The sequence below is a fragment of the Mustela nivalis genome, assembly GCF_964662115.1.
Source record: "Mustela nivalis genome assembly, chromosome: 1".
Classification (NCBI taxonomy): Eukaryota; Metazoa; Chordata; class Mammalia; order Carnivora; family Mustelidae; genus Mustela; species Mustela nivalis.
The window spans coordinates 207,584,153-207,598,825 of record NC_139020.1 but is presented as its reverse complement, the minus strand read 5'-3'; the positions used below and the strand labels follow the sequence as shown (position 1 = coordinate 207,598,825).

General features: G+C 46.4%; 1 protein-coding gene across 2 annotated transcripts in view; it reads left to right on the top strand.

Annotated features, from left to right (window-relative positions):
* The window catches only part of LOC309864773 (uncharacterized protein), a 37,312-nt gene that overhangs the window by 11,616 nt on the left and 11,023 nt on the right, over window positions 1-14,673 (top strand). The window contains exon 1 of one of the 2 annotated variants that reach the window (XM_082730560.1): window positions 2,486-2,673. The exons of the other annotated variant lie outside the window; for it this stretch is intronic. Coding sequence (XP_082586686.1) covers window positions 2,671-2,673 — 3 coding nt within the window. The 5' untranslated portion in view covers window positions 2,486-2,670. Of the gene's footprint in view, window positions 1-2,485; window positions 2,674-14,673 lie in introns of those variants that run through there. 2 annotated transcript variants of the gene reach the window in all.

The window sequence follows — 14,673 nt, the reverse complement described above, 5'->3', positions numbered from 1 at the left end:
ATCTTTAAAAAATTAAAAAGAAAACATATGTTGAGAGAGTGCTTAGAGGGCCCCTATGGAATTGTAGTATGCTACCCTCCTAGTATGTGGATGTGTTCCCCAACCTGCAAAGTCTCCAAACCCCATACCATTGGGATTTTATGGAGGCTTACTAGATCAATTTCTTTTAAAGATTATTTATTTATTTATTTATTTATTTATTTGACAGAGAGGGAAAGATCACAAGTAGGCAGGCAGGCAGGCAGAGAGAAAGGGGGAAGCAGGCTCCCTGCCGAGCAGAAAGCCCAATGTGGGGCTCTATCCCAGGACCTTGAGATCATGACCTGAGCTAAAGGCAGAGGCTTTAACCCACTGAGCCACCCAGGTGCCCCAATCAATTTTTTTTAAAAGACTGAATTCTTTATTTTAGAAAGAGAGAAGTGGGGGAGGGGCAGAGGGAGAGAGAGAGAATCCTCAAAGACTCCCTGCTAAGCATGGAGCGCAATGGAGGGCTTGATCCCAGGACCCTGAAAGTATGACCTGAGCTGAAATCAAGACTCAGGTATTTGACCGGCTGAGCCACCCAGGCCTCCTTCCCTAAACATGATCAAATATTAACTCCATTTCTAGCTCCTCCCCCCTTTCTGGAGGATGAGTTGAGCTAAAAATTCAAAGCTTCTAAGCATGGCTTGGACTTTCTGATGACCAGTCCCCACCCAAGAGCCCACCCAGGGTCACCTCATTAGAACAAAAGATGCTTCTAGTGCTCTTATCACTTAGGACTTTACATGGTTTCAGGAGCCCTATGTCAGGGACAGAGTCAAAGAACAAATATTAGAACAAGACTGGCTCCTAGTACTCTTATCTCTAGGAATTTACAAGCTCCAGGAATTTGGAACAGAAAGCAATATGTATATATTTTCTACTATCTGACAGCTGACTGCTTTAGAGTTTTACCTCTCCCTCATCCCTCTGTGTTCCACATCTGTATGAGGTAATAAGAAAGCCTGGGCGCTCAGCTTTGGCCCTGGCAAGAGAGTCTGTCACAGTACTAAACTCTCACCTAGGCACCCTCCAATCACCCTCAGTAAAAACACATGCCTGTTGGGGCGCCTGGGTGGCTCAGTGGTGTTAAGCCTTTGCCTTCGGCTCAGGTTGTAATCCCAGGGTCCTGGGATAGAGCCCTGCATCAGACTCTCTGCCTGGGGAGGAGACTGCTTCTCCCCGCCTCTCTGCCTGCCGCTCCGCCTCCTTGTGATCTCCGTCGGTCAAATAAATATATAAAATTTTTTTAAAAAAGAAATAAAAGAGAAATTTAAAAAAAATACATGCCTGTTTCCTTTCCTTGCTCTGTCAAGGCATTCCCACCTTCTTGAGAGGCCTGCCTTGTCCTCCCCAGAAACTTCCATTATGAAAGTAATAAACCCTTTCATCTATTCCTAGTAGGTGTGTTTTATTTTCTACTTTTCTTTTTTTTTTTTTTTTAAGATTTTATTTATTTATTTCACAGAGAGAAATCACAAGTAGATGGAGAGGCAGGCAGAGAGAGAGAGGGAAGCAGGCTCCCTGCTGAGCAGAGAGCCCGATGAGGGACTCGATCCCAGGATCCCGAGATCATGACCTGAGCTGAAGGCAGCGGATTAACCCACTGAGCCACCCAGGCGCCCTATTTTCTACTTTTCAACCAAACCTTGGGGGTTTCTGCTAAAGCTGGAAATGAAAGCTCACATTACCACATTACAGAAAAAAAAATACAAATTATGTTTTTTTCAATCTTAAATACTTCTTAAAATTGTTTATCATCACATATATTGAGGAAAGAATGTACAAAATGTTTTGCGGTAGGATTTGCTAATAATATAAACATCCCCGAAGTCATCATCAAGATTCCTAAGTGTGGGCAGTAGTGAGAGTCTCATGTTCCCCTCCGTGGCTCGCCTCTGTCCTGCCCCTTCGATGGCCGCTGTCCCCATGCTTTATCCTCGGGACCTTCACCGTCTCTTATTTGTCCCTAAGCGGTTTCCTCCTTTGACCTTTGAGCAGGTAAGTATCCACGGAATGACGCTGAAAGGTTTTCCAGTGGGTTTTTGCCTCAGTATGTCTCTGACCTGCGAGCACCTGAGGCTTCGGGGCTGGTCTAGGACTGTGGGGTTCAAACCTCCCAGCACGCTAAGTGGCCCAAGGCTTCGAGATTCTTTCCATACAAACGAGTGCGGTTGGGGGCGTGGTGGGCAGAAGACTCCCTGGTGGCAGACGGTCCAGGATCCAAAGGGAACCAGACTCCGCACTAAGTGAGGTCACTTGGGTCCGTGCTGGTGAGGAAGGGTCCCGGCTCCGTGAGTGGCCTGGCGGCCTCGCGGTTCAGAGCGACGTCCTCGCAGAGACCAGGTGGCAGCCCGCCGCCCGAGCAAGGTCGACTCAAAGACGTGACCTCCGGCCCGCTGTCACTCAGGCGGGCGGGGGCGGGGCCTCGCGAACGGCCCAATCAGGGGAGTCGCTGGAACGGTACGTGCGGGCGACGCGCTGTGGACGGTGGGGACTCGGTGCCGTCGCCGCTGTCCGGCTGAGGCTCGCATCACCTCGCGCTGTCCTGAAAGGCTTGGGGAGCTTCCGCCACATCCTCTGTGGCCGTGAGCTCCGCCGGCCGCGGCAATCGCATGGTGGTCGACCCGGTACCCCAGAAAGCGGGCAATGGTGAGTGTGCGGGGCCGGGAGTCGGGAAACGGGGGCGGTGGGACCGGCTGGAACCGGCCGCGGCTGGACCTGGCTTCCCCGCGGTGAACTCCGGAGTCTGGGGACCCGAGGCCGCGGATGGCGCGGCACGCAGCGCGGGGTGGCCCGGCCGCAGGGACCCATGCCATCCTGTCCCGTCCCTGCGTGGCCGCGATCCCCTCAGATCAGGCGGTGACCACAGGGAGGGTCATCAGGGGACGGTCATGCCTCATTCTCCCAGGTTCGTGCGCGGGAGGTGCTGTGGTCTATGGGGTCCCCTTCCCTCTCTCTGGGGGGACTCAGTGTCCCCGCACTTTTCCAAACATTTGGGGAGTAGGGTCTCAAAGTCACGACCCTGTGCCCCCAGCCTAGCTCTTCATGGGACTGGCAATAAATGCCTCAATTTCCAGATCTTTCCGTGTTTTCTGAAACGCCATCTTTCCTCTCCAGTTCAGAGCATCATTATTAACTATTTGTTCTCCGGGATGCATTTCATATTACGCAGTATTTTATCATTTACCCACAGAGCCATGGATGGCTCTTTTTTTAAAGATTTATCTTTTTGGCCCATGGATGTTTTACTTAAGAGGAGAGCCAAGACTAAACACCTGGAATACGTCGCATGAAATCCCTTTGCCTCTCCTCCCAGGGTCTTCCCTGGGCATCGACTTCCTATGGGAAATCCTTTGGTTGGCGGTTCCTCCTTGGAGACTTCCCTGAGTGTTGTCTCCTGTCAGTATTGACCCTATGTGAGTTTGTGACTTTATTCAACTTTAAGCCTGCATGTTTCAGTTAAAATGTTTTTAACCAGTAGATCTCCAAAGTATGAAATTTTACAAAGAGGCAAGAAAGGGGTGAATTTCAGGGGGAAAAAATTCCATTGTTACATTTATTACAAATTTTGTTTCCTTTTTTTTTTCCTTCCCATGAGCGGGTGTGTTAAGGCCCAGAGATTTGTCCTTTTAGGTGATTTGAAATGCAGTATCAGGACTTAGACTTGAAGTACCTAGAAGTGTGTTCAATTATGATTGTTTCCAAACAGTTTTTTGCGATGGAAATTGTAATTAACATATTTATATTTTCAAAAGAAGTAGATGTTGGTGTGTTCTCTTTGTTTTACTAGAAGAATCCTTACAGTTTTCTTTTCTCCCTTATTCATAAACACCAGGTTTGATTTTGTCCAGACCCTAGGCTTATCACATTTGAGGAATTAGTGGTGGTTCAGAGCAACTTGGTAGGAAGCAGAAGCCTGAGGTCAGTGTTTCTAAGGTAAGGACTCCCCCTTGAGCCTGAGAAGGGAGGTACTTGAAGGCCCAGCTCGTTCTTCCTGGAAGACACCACCGAAGGAACTGAGAGAAACTAGAAAACCAAGGAAAGCTGGGATGCCTGTGTACGTGGGGGATGGCATTACAGGACAGGGCAGTGCTGCTCTTCCTGAGGTGGAAATTGTGGTTTCCTTGTGCCTGTTTCTAGACATAAGCTTGAGCTTTGCGTGTGCAGTGTAAGTGCACTCAGAGTAATTTTGTACATTGAGAAAGTCTGAAGATCAGGAGGTAGGTCTTCTGAACCAAGTGTTTGTGAATTGGGGAGTTCTTTTGAGTTAGATCCTTACACCGAATCTGGCCAGTAGTTTCTTAACTTATGTGAATGAAACCCTGAGAGAGAAATGTTTCCATTATGCCCTAAGGGAGTTGTGTACACAGCTCCCAGGCTTCATTCCTGGGGCTCCAAGTGTTCCTCCCCAAACCTCCTCTCTGACTCTAGAGGTTGTATTCCAACAGGTGCCTTCTGGACCACAAGCTGGGAATATGAATTTTCCTTCTGAGTTGTGGGAGCAGGCTGCTTATCTCATCTGATTCAAATATTTGCGTTTCTTTCCTTGTATGTTTGTATATTGCATTTTGTAACCTTTAACTTTAGGTTGCTTCCCTCAGCCATGTGTGATACTGTTTGCTTTGTGAGAGCATGACATTTTTAGTTATTGGATTTTGAAAATACAGGTCGATTGAAAGATACAGTGGAAGTAATGGAAAGAATCCTGGAACCAAACAATGTTTGTTCCCTTTAGGCAAAAGGTTCTCAAGAGGCGAGATGGGGGTATTTGAGGTTCTCGGGTAGGTTTTACATTTTAGGTCAGGTTTGTGTATGTATGTGTGTGTAGAGGGAGCTTTGGAAATTTGAACGCTGTAATACAGTTAAAGGTTACGGCAAATTAATTCCTCTTTTAATTGATACAAGGAAAACTACTCAAAACGTGCATAAATCTTTGATAATTCCCATTCATTTCATGTCTAAAGGCCAAATCTTTAGTGCATTATAATATGCTACTTAATCTTAACCCCCCAGTGAAAGTTGAAAGGAGAAACTATGGTGCCTTTTTTTTCTTTTTCGTGTTTTTTTATTTAATTTAATTTTTTCAGTGTTCTAAGATTCATTGTTTATACATCATACCCAGTGCTCCATGCAATACATGCCCTCCTTAATACCCACCACCAGGCTCTCCCAGCCCCCTCCCCTCGCCCCTCCAAAACCCTCAGTTTGTTTCCCAGAGTCCACAGTCTCTTATGGTTCATCTCCCCCTCCGATTTCCCCCAGCTCCCTTCTCCTTTCCTCCCAGTTTCCTCCATGTTATTCCTTATGCTCCACAAGTAAGTGAAACCATATGATAATTGACTCTCTCTGCTTGACTTATTTCACTCAGCATAATCTCCTCCAGTCCCATCCATGTTGATACCAAAGTTGGGTATTCATCCTTTCTGATGGAAGCATAATACTCCATAGTGTATGGACTGCATCTTCCTTATTCATTCGTCTATTGAAGGTCATCTTGGCTCTTACCACAGTTTGGCGACTGTGGCCATTGCTGCAATGAACATTGGGTACAGATGGCCCTTCTTTTCACGACATCTGTATCTTTGGGGTAGATACCCAGTAGTGCAATTGCAGGGTCATAGGGAAGCTCTATTTTTCATTTCTTAAGGAATCTCCACACTGTTTTCCAAAGTGACTTCACCAACTTGCATTCCCATCAACAGTGTAAGAGGGTTCCCCTTTCTCCACATCTTGTCCAACACTTGTTGTTTACTGGCTTGTTGATTTTGGCCATTCTAATTGGTGTGAGGTGGTATCTCATTGCGGTTTTGGTTTGAATGTCCCTGATGGCTAATAATGATGAACATTTTTCATGTGTCTATTAGCCATCTGTATGTCTTCATTGGAGAAGTGTCTGTTCATGTCTTCTGCCCGTTTTTCGACGTGATTATCTGTTTTTTGAGTGTTGAGTTTGAGGAGTTCTTTATAGATTTTGGATATCAGCCCTTTGTCTGTAGTGTCATTTGCGAATATCTTCTCCCATTCCATGGGTTGTCTCTCTGTTTGTTGACTGTTTCCTTTGCTGTGCAGAAGGTTTTGATCTTTTTTTCTTTTCTTTTTTTTTTTTTTTTTTTTTGTCAGAGGCAGAGGGAGAGAGAGCAGCGAGCACAGGCAGGCAGAGAGGCAGGCAGAGGCAGAGGGAGAAGCAGGTTCCCCACGGAGCAAGGAGCCCGATGTGGGACTCGATCCCAGGACCCCAGGATCATGACCTGAGCTGAAGGCAGCTGCCCAACCAGCTGAGCCACCCAGGCGTCCCAGAAGCTTTTGATCTTGATGAAGTCCCAAAAGTTAATTTTCGCTTTTGTTTCCTTTGCCTTTGGAGACATATCTTGAAAGAAGTTTTTGTGGCTGATATCAAAGAGGTTACTTCCTATGTTCTCCTCTAGGATTCTGATAGATTCCTGCCTCACGTTGAGGTCTTTTATCCATTTTGAGTTTATCATTGTATATGGTATAAGAGAATGGTCAAGTTTCATTCTTCTATACAGAGCTATACAATTTTTCCACCAACTGTGGTGCCTTTTATTATGCGAAGAGATTTGAAATTCTTTTTGTTTCTCATGGCTTAAACTTTTATAAATACTCATTTTTTAAAAGATTTTATAGATTTATTTGACAGAGACACAGAGAGAGAGGGAACACAAGCAGGGAGAGTGGGAGAGGGAGAAGTAGACTTCCAGCTGAGCAGGGAGCCTGATGCGGGGCTCAATCCCATAACCCTGGGATCATGACCTAAGCCAAAGGCAGACTCTCAACAACTGAGCGACCCTGGCATCCCTATGTTTGTTTTTCTTAATATGTATTTATTTTAAAGCGGGAGAACATGCGTGCACATAACCGGGGACGGGGGGGCTAGAGGGAGAGAGAGAAAAATCTCAAACAGACTCCCTGCTGAGCACAGTGCCCAACACAGGGCTCAGTCCCACAGCCTGGAAATCACAACCTGAGCTGAAATCAAGAACTGGACACTCAGCTGATTGAGCCCCCCAGGCACCTCATAAGTGTTCATGTTTAAAGGATGAAATCTTAGAATGGTTTCCTGTGTAGAAAATACTTTTCATTAAATTTAAAAAAGCATAGGAAGAAAAAAAAAAAAAAAAGCATAGGAAGGTTATTCAAAAGAAAGGGTATTAAAAAGAAAAACTATGGCTTATATATATTACTGTTTACCTTAAAAAATATATGCAAGGGTTAGCAAAAAATGTAAAATATAGTCTAAGGAGATTCAGTGCCAGAACACCCTGGTCTACTCCGGAGCTCTGGCTTCAGCCACCCCCAAAAATGAGTGTTGATCATTTCTTGAGCATCCTGTTAGTGTTTCTTTATATGTCTTTTTTTTTTTTAAGATTTTATTTATTTATTTGACAGAGAGAAATCACAAGTAGATGGAGAGGCAGGCAGAGAGAGAGAGAGGGAAGCAGGCTCCCTGCTGAGCAGAGAGCCCGATGCGGGACTCGATCCCAGGACCCTGAGATCATGACCTGAGCCGAAGGCAGCGGCTTAACCCACTGAGCCACCCAGGCGCCCTTTATATGTCTTTATATGACATATAATATATATATATATAATCTCTAGATATGTATTTAGATATATTTAAATTTAAATGTATATTATAAATATATAAATTATATATAGTATATTATATTTATAATATATTTATATTATTATATTATTTAAATATATTTCTAATATGTTAATTTAAATATATAAATATAAAGACTATATATTCTGTATATTATATATATACATATATTATATATGTATACATATATAATATATGTATATTATGTACACATATATAATAATAATATATGTGTAAAGACTATATATATATATTGTCTTTACATGAAGACAAGCTCTTGCAAATGTGCATTTTTCCTAACCACGATTTTCTCCTTGTATGAGCAGTCAGCTTCCGTATTTTGGATGTTTGCTCACAGTTTAAGTTTCCTCCCTCCCTCTTTGTCTTCTGCCTTCCACTGGATCAGGCTGATGAGAAAGTCTAAGTGGTGTCTCCTCTAGAGATGGCAAGAGATTCAGATAACACAGGCCCCTGCCCCGGGCAAGGATTCTTGCCCCAGCCCCACCCCCCAACCACAATGAACCCCAGACCAGGCTCTTTTCACTGCTTTCTGAAGCCCAATCAGAGCTGCTTGAAGGGCCAGCCCTCCCCTCCCCAGAGACCTTTATTATGTGATTTGTAAACCTTTTCCTACCTTCTTGCTCTGTGTCTGTGTGTCCTGGTGCCACACTGACCCCAGTCTCGACATGGGAACCACATCTCCGCAGGTGACCATAATCACTGGCACCACCAGCCACGTCCGGGCAGGACCACTAGGCTGTGGGTCCGCTTCTCTTGCTCTGACCTCACCTGCGCTGATGCCTGATGGAGGCATGTTCTGCGGACGCTGGGGGCTGGGGAGCGCGTGCTGTGACCCGTGCTGCCTGGTGTCGCATGGCTGACCCTCCCACGCCTCAGTTCTGTGTTCAGCCTACCAGACTCGGCGGTTTACACAATCCCCAGGCATGTGGGAGCAGGAGTGTAAGAGCAAGGCCCTCCTTAAAGTGGTCCAGGACGATGTGTTTGCTGATTTATGTCTGTGGTAGGGTGATACTATGACAGAGCCTCGGTTGGCCCCACATACCTGAGGGTGGAGTGGCAGAGGGGACTCTATCCTGTGCAAGAGGAGGGCCCACGGGGAAGGGGGGTCACTCCTGAAATAGTGGTCACTGGGTTAGAGAAAGAGGAGAGGGCAGGGCAGCCAGAAGCCGGTGGACTGAGTCCACACCCCTAATCCCAGGGACCCTTCAGTACCTCTGTGCCACCCCTGCCTCCTGCAGCAAAGATCTGGAGCTTCAAGTTTAAGAGACACACTCGGGGCCTCCTGTGGCACAGCAAAGGCATTAGTTCAAACTTGATCTGAGTCCAGGGTTCTCAAGCTCAATAAAACAACCAGCGGTCATGCAGGAGGCTCCAGGCCCTGCTGGCGCTGCTCTGAGGCTCCCAGGAGGAAACAGTGTACAAATACCCAGGTAGAGAGCACGCCGCTCCCTGAAGTATACCCAGTGATGGATGAAAACAAAACCAGAGGAAACCGAAGAAAAAAGTGTTGAAACTGATGTAGAGAAACTGGCTCTGAAGACCCAGACGGGGTCCCACAGGACCAGCCAAGAGGGTCCTGGGTTATGCTTAGGATAGAAATCAAATGTAAGCCCGCAGCAAGTGAGAGCAGAGTTTATTGAAGATAGAGAGCGGGGCGGGGGCTGGGGGGCGCCTGGGTGGCTCAGTGGGTTAAAGCCTCTGCCTTCGGCTCAGGTCATGATCTCAGGGTCCTGGGATCGAGCCCCACATTGGGCTCTCTGCTCAGCAGAGGGCCTGCTTCCTGCCGCCCCCCACCCCTCTCTGCCTACGTGTAATCTCTCTCTCTGTGTCAAATAAATAAGTAAAATCTTTTTTTTTAAATGTTCTATTTATTCAATGCAGGGCTTCATGCCAGGACCCTGGAATCATCACCTGAGCTGAAGGCAGACGCTTAACCAGCTGAGCCATCCAGGGACCCCTTGGGTCTGGGGTTCTTATTGAGAATGCTGGTTTGATGTACGTGTCCTCTCAGGTGTCTGGGACCTGGCCCAGTGAGCACGAGTGCTCTGGTGTCCTCCATACCTCACGTGTGCCTTGGAGCCAGGTGTCTTGGCGGCAGTGTATCTGGAGTCAGTGGTCTTTGAAAAGGTGTACGATGACCCCTCCAGGCCATTCCTTGGATGTTATCTGTTGTACTGGAAAACACCAAAGAAATCATTAACTCCCTGGTCTTTACAAGGAGGACATACATTAAGGCATGTGTAAGGGGGTGCCTAAGGGGCTGAGTCTGTTAAGCCTCTGACTCTTGAAGTCATCTCAAATCTGGATCTCAGGGTCCTGAGTTCAGGCCCTGTATGGGAGGCTATTTAAAAAAAAAAAAAAAAAAAAAAAAAAAAAGAGGCCTTCTGCCTTCGGCTCAGGTCATGATCTCAGGGCCCTGGGATCGAGCCCCGCGTTGGGCTTTCTGCTCCGCGGAGAGTCTGCTTCCTCCTCTCTCTCTGCCTGACTCTCTGCCTACTTGTGATCTCTATCTGTCAAATAAATAAATTAAAAAAAAAAAAAAAAAGAGGCTTGGGGCACCTGGGTGGCTCAATGGGTTAAACCTCTGCCTTTAGCTCAGGTCATAATCTCAGGGCCCTGGGATCGAGCCCCGCGTTGGGCTTTCTGCTCAGCGGAGAGCCTACTTCCCCCTCTCTCTCTGCCTGCTTGTGATTTCTCTCTCTCTGTCAAATAAATAAATAAAATCTTCTAAAAAAACAAAAAGAGGCTTGTGTAAGGCAGGGGTACAGGTACTAGCAAGAATAGAAGCAGGAAAAGTAGCAAAGGAAAAAAATGCTTTTTTTGTGAGGTCCCTTCAGTTTTCCTGTCTCTTGGAGCACCTGGGTGGCTCAGTGGGTTAAAGCCTCTCTCTGCCTTCGGCGCAGGTCGTGATCCCAGGGTCCTGGGATCGAGCCCCGCATCAGGCTCCCTGCTCAGTAAGAAGCCTGCTTCCCTCTCCCACTCCCTTTGCCCCTCCCCTTGTGCTCTTTCAAAGAAATAAAATCTTTTTTTAAAAATCTTAAAAATTATTTGGTAATCTGGAGCCTGTTCCCTCCTTGACACCCTCCTTGAAGTAACTGCTGTCCCTCTCCGCAGCCACCACACTGGCTAGATTCCTTTGGTGTTGTGGCCGCAACATACTTTTTGCTTAAAATCCTTCTTGAGCCCGTTGCTGCTCAAAACGGTCCACCCTGACTAGGAACCCCCATGACAACACGGAAGGCTCTGGGCTCTGGTCCGGTTGCCACACAGCAGGAACACCTGTGAGTGCCCCCAACACTGTTTCAGGACAGAGGCCTCGGTGACCACTCCTCAGGCCTCCTGGGGTTGCCCGTGATGGCCTTACCTTGTCCATGGGCTTCTGAGGCAAGAAGTGGCCCCAGGCCCCAAACTGTGCCCGCCCTTCATCAGTCCATCACCTTAGCACTGACCAGCGCTGGCTTCAGCTACGTTTGTAGACTCTTGGGGGATTGTGAAGAGATGCTCCTTCGTGGTAAAAAGTCGGGGACTTTTTCCTCCTAGACCTGTCCAAGGTGATATTTGTCTCCACGTGCGCTGAGGTCCCAGTGCGAGTCCTTACCTGGACACGCCTTACCCCATTTGAGTTCTAGATGCTACTGAGAGCAACGAAGACACTCATGTCGCTTCTCCGAACACACGGTGGCTGGCTGTCCGGAAGGCGTTCAGTGGAAATTTCTGTTCTCCCAAGTCTCTGGGTTTAGGCCTCAGAGGGTGCCATGTAGGTCACTGATAAATTCAGATCAGTTGAATGAACGATGGCCTCTTTAGTCGTCAGTCATCAGGGATGAGTATGAACGCCTCTGTCTTTTTTTTTTTTTTTCCCCCCAGGAGGACTTCTCTACAGCAGTTTTAGTTTTACAGAAAACTTAATCAGAAGAGGGGGGCGCCTGGGTGCCTCTGTCGGTTACGCATCTGCCTTCGGCTCAGGTCATGGTCCCGGGGTCCCAGGATGGGGCCCTGCGTGGGACTCCCTGCTCGATGGGGAGCCTGCTTCTCCCTCTCCCTCTGCCCCCGCCCCATTTGTGTGCTCAGGTACGCGCATGTTCTTTCTCTCTCTCAAATGAGTAAATAAAATCTTAAACAAAGGACAAAGAGTTCCCACATAACCCTCTTGCCTTCATATAGTTTGCCCTATTTTTTATATTTCGCATTGCTGTGGTATAGTTGTTACATTCTGTGAGCCGGTACTGATGTGGTAAAGTCCCTTGGTCTGCAGTAGCCAGTCTCTGTGTCACACAGTCTCTGGGCTTTGACAGCATCAAATGATGTGTGTCTGTCATTTCTGGATCATGTATCTACTTTCCCTTCCCTAAGCACTCCCTGCCATCCATTTAGTCATTCCTCCCTCCCACCCCCCAGACCCCGGGCAACTGTAGCTAATTAACTGTCTCTGGTTTGGGGCTTTCGAGAACTATGCTTGAACCATACAGTGGGTAGCCTTGCCATAGTCTCTGCTTTCACCTCGCAATATGATTTTGAGGTTATCCCACGTCTTTCTGGCTTGATACCTCCTTTCCTGTTATTACTGGAATAATATTTCATTATATGGAGGTCCTAGTGATTACTTTTCCATTCACCTGTTGGAGGATACTTTAGTTACATGTAAGTCTTGGGAATCCCGAATAAAGCTTTTATAAACACTCGTGTGCAGGTTTCTTTATGAAGTATTTTTATGAGTTTACAACTCATTTGGAGTAATAGGAAGGATGGTGACTGCTAATATGGTTAAAAAAATAGTTTGTTTTTTAAGTAGCTGCCCACCTTGGGTGCCTGGCTGGCTCAGTGGGTTAAGCATCTGCCTTCGGCTCAGGTCATGATCTCAGGGTCCTGGGATCAAGCCCCACATCGAGCTCTCTGCTCAGCGGGGAGCCTGCTTCCCTCTCTCTCTCTCTGCCTGCCTCTCTGCCTACTTGTGATCTCTCTCTGTCAAATAAGTAAATAAAATTTAAAAAAAAGAAACTGCCCACCTCCCAAAATAGACATATATTTTCCATTCCCATCAGCCATGAATGAAGGCTCCTATTGCCCCACATCTTCACTATTATTTGTTGTTGGTTTTTTTTTTCTTTTCAGTGTCTTGAATTTTTGCTGTTGTAATAAATTTCAGGCTGTATATCATTCTCTCATTCACAATTCCTAATGACATGGTGTTGAGCATTGTTTTATATGCTTAATTACCATCTATATATCTTTGGTGAAGGGTGTGTTCACATCTTTCTCCCATTCTTTTTAAAGATTTTATTTATTTATTTATTTGACAGAGAGAGATCACAAGTAGGCAGAGGCAGGTAGAGGGTGGGGGGAAGCAGAGAGCCCGATGCGGGGCTCGATCCCAGGACCCTGGGACCATGAGCTGAGCCGAAGGCAGAGGCTTTAACCCACTGAGCCACCCAGGCGCTCATCTCCCATTTCTTAATTGTGTTGCTTCTCTTACTGTTCTTGTCTTAAGAATTCTTTGGACATTTTGGAGACTAGCCCTTTATCAGAGAAGTGTTTTGTGAAGGTTTTCTCCCAGTCTGTGGCTTCTGTTTTCCATCTCTTAATTTTCACAGATCGGGTTTTCATTTTAATGAAGCCAAACTCAACTATCATTTTTCCTTTCATGGATCTTGATTTTGGCGTTCTATCTGAGAAATTATTACCAAACCCCAGGTCGTCTAAATTTTCTCCTGTGTTATCTTACGGGAATTTTTTATATATCTCTGAGTCTGTTTTGAGTTAACTTTTACAGAAGCTGTAAGCTCTGTATCTATAGAATTTTTTTCATGTGGATTCTGCTTTTCCTGGCACTTTTTGTTGAAAAGACTGTCTTCTATATTGAATGGCCTTTGTCTTTTGTCATAGATCAGTTGACTCTATTTGTTTGGATCTATAGGATGGCACAATTTTTCCTTTACTAGATTAACCTTTTTTAAAATTTTTATTTATTTATTTGAGAGAGGGAGTGAGCGTGCGAGTGGAGAAGTCAGAGGGAGCGCAGACTCCCCGCGGAGCAGGGAGCCCGATGCAGGACTCAGTCCTGGGACTCCAGGATCATGACCTGAGCTGAAAGCAGTCACTTAACCACCCGAGCCACACAAGTGCCCCGCTATATTAACCTTTTATCCCTTCAGCCTTACTCTACTTTCTTCTAGTTCAGAGGACTTTCCTTGTTGTGGTGGATTGTTTGACATTTGCTCCTTAGATAGTCATTTTTATATGTGTCAAAGACAGTTTTTGTTTTTTACTTCCCATTCCTTTTTTTGTTGTTGTTAAGATTTTCTTTATTTGACAGAGATAGATCACAAATAGGCAGAGAGGCAGGCAGAGAGAGAGGAGGAAACGGGCTCCTCGTGGAGCAGGAAGCCTGATGCGGGGCTTGATCCCAGGACCCTGGGATCATGACCTGAGCCGAAGGCAGAGTCTTTAACCCACTGAGCCACCCAGGCACCCCTGTATGCCTTTTTTTTTTTTTTAAAGATTTTTATTTATTCATTTGACAGAGAGAAATCACAAGTAGATGGAGAGGCAGGCAGAGAGAGAGAGAGGGAAGCAGGCTCCCTGCTGAGCAGAGAGCCCGATGCGGGACTCGATCCCAGGACCCTGAGATCATGACCTGAGCCGAAGGCAGTGGCTTAACCCACTGAGCCACCCAGGCGCCCGCCTGTATGCCTTTTATTTCTTTTTCTTGTCTCCTTATATTAGCTTTGACTTCTAGAGATAGGGGCAGCTTCCAGAGGCTGAGGTTGAGGTCTGAGACCGCACGCACACACCAGGCTGTTACCCATGCTTCTGACCTACAGATTAGAATTTCTGTCAACCCCCTTCAACTCAGGAGGGCGGCCACAAGTCCAGGTTGTGACCTATTCTGACTGGTGATAAATCAGAGCTTCCCACAACCTCCTCCTTGGCTCTGTTTTGATGAACACTAATTTGCTAGAGGGGCTCACAGAACTCAGAGAAACATTGTACTTATTAGATTGCCACTT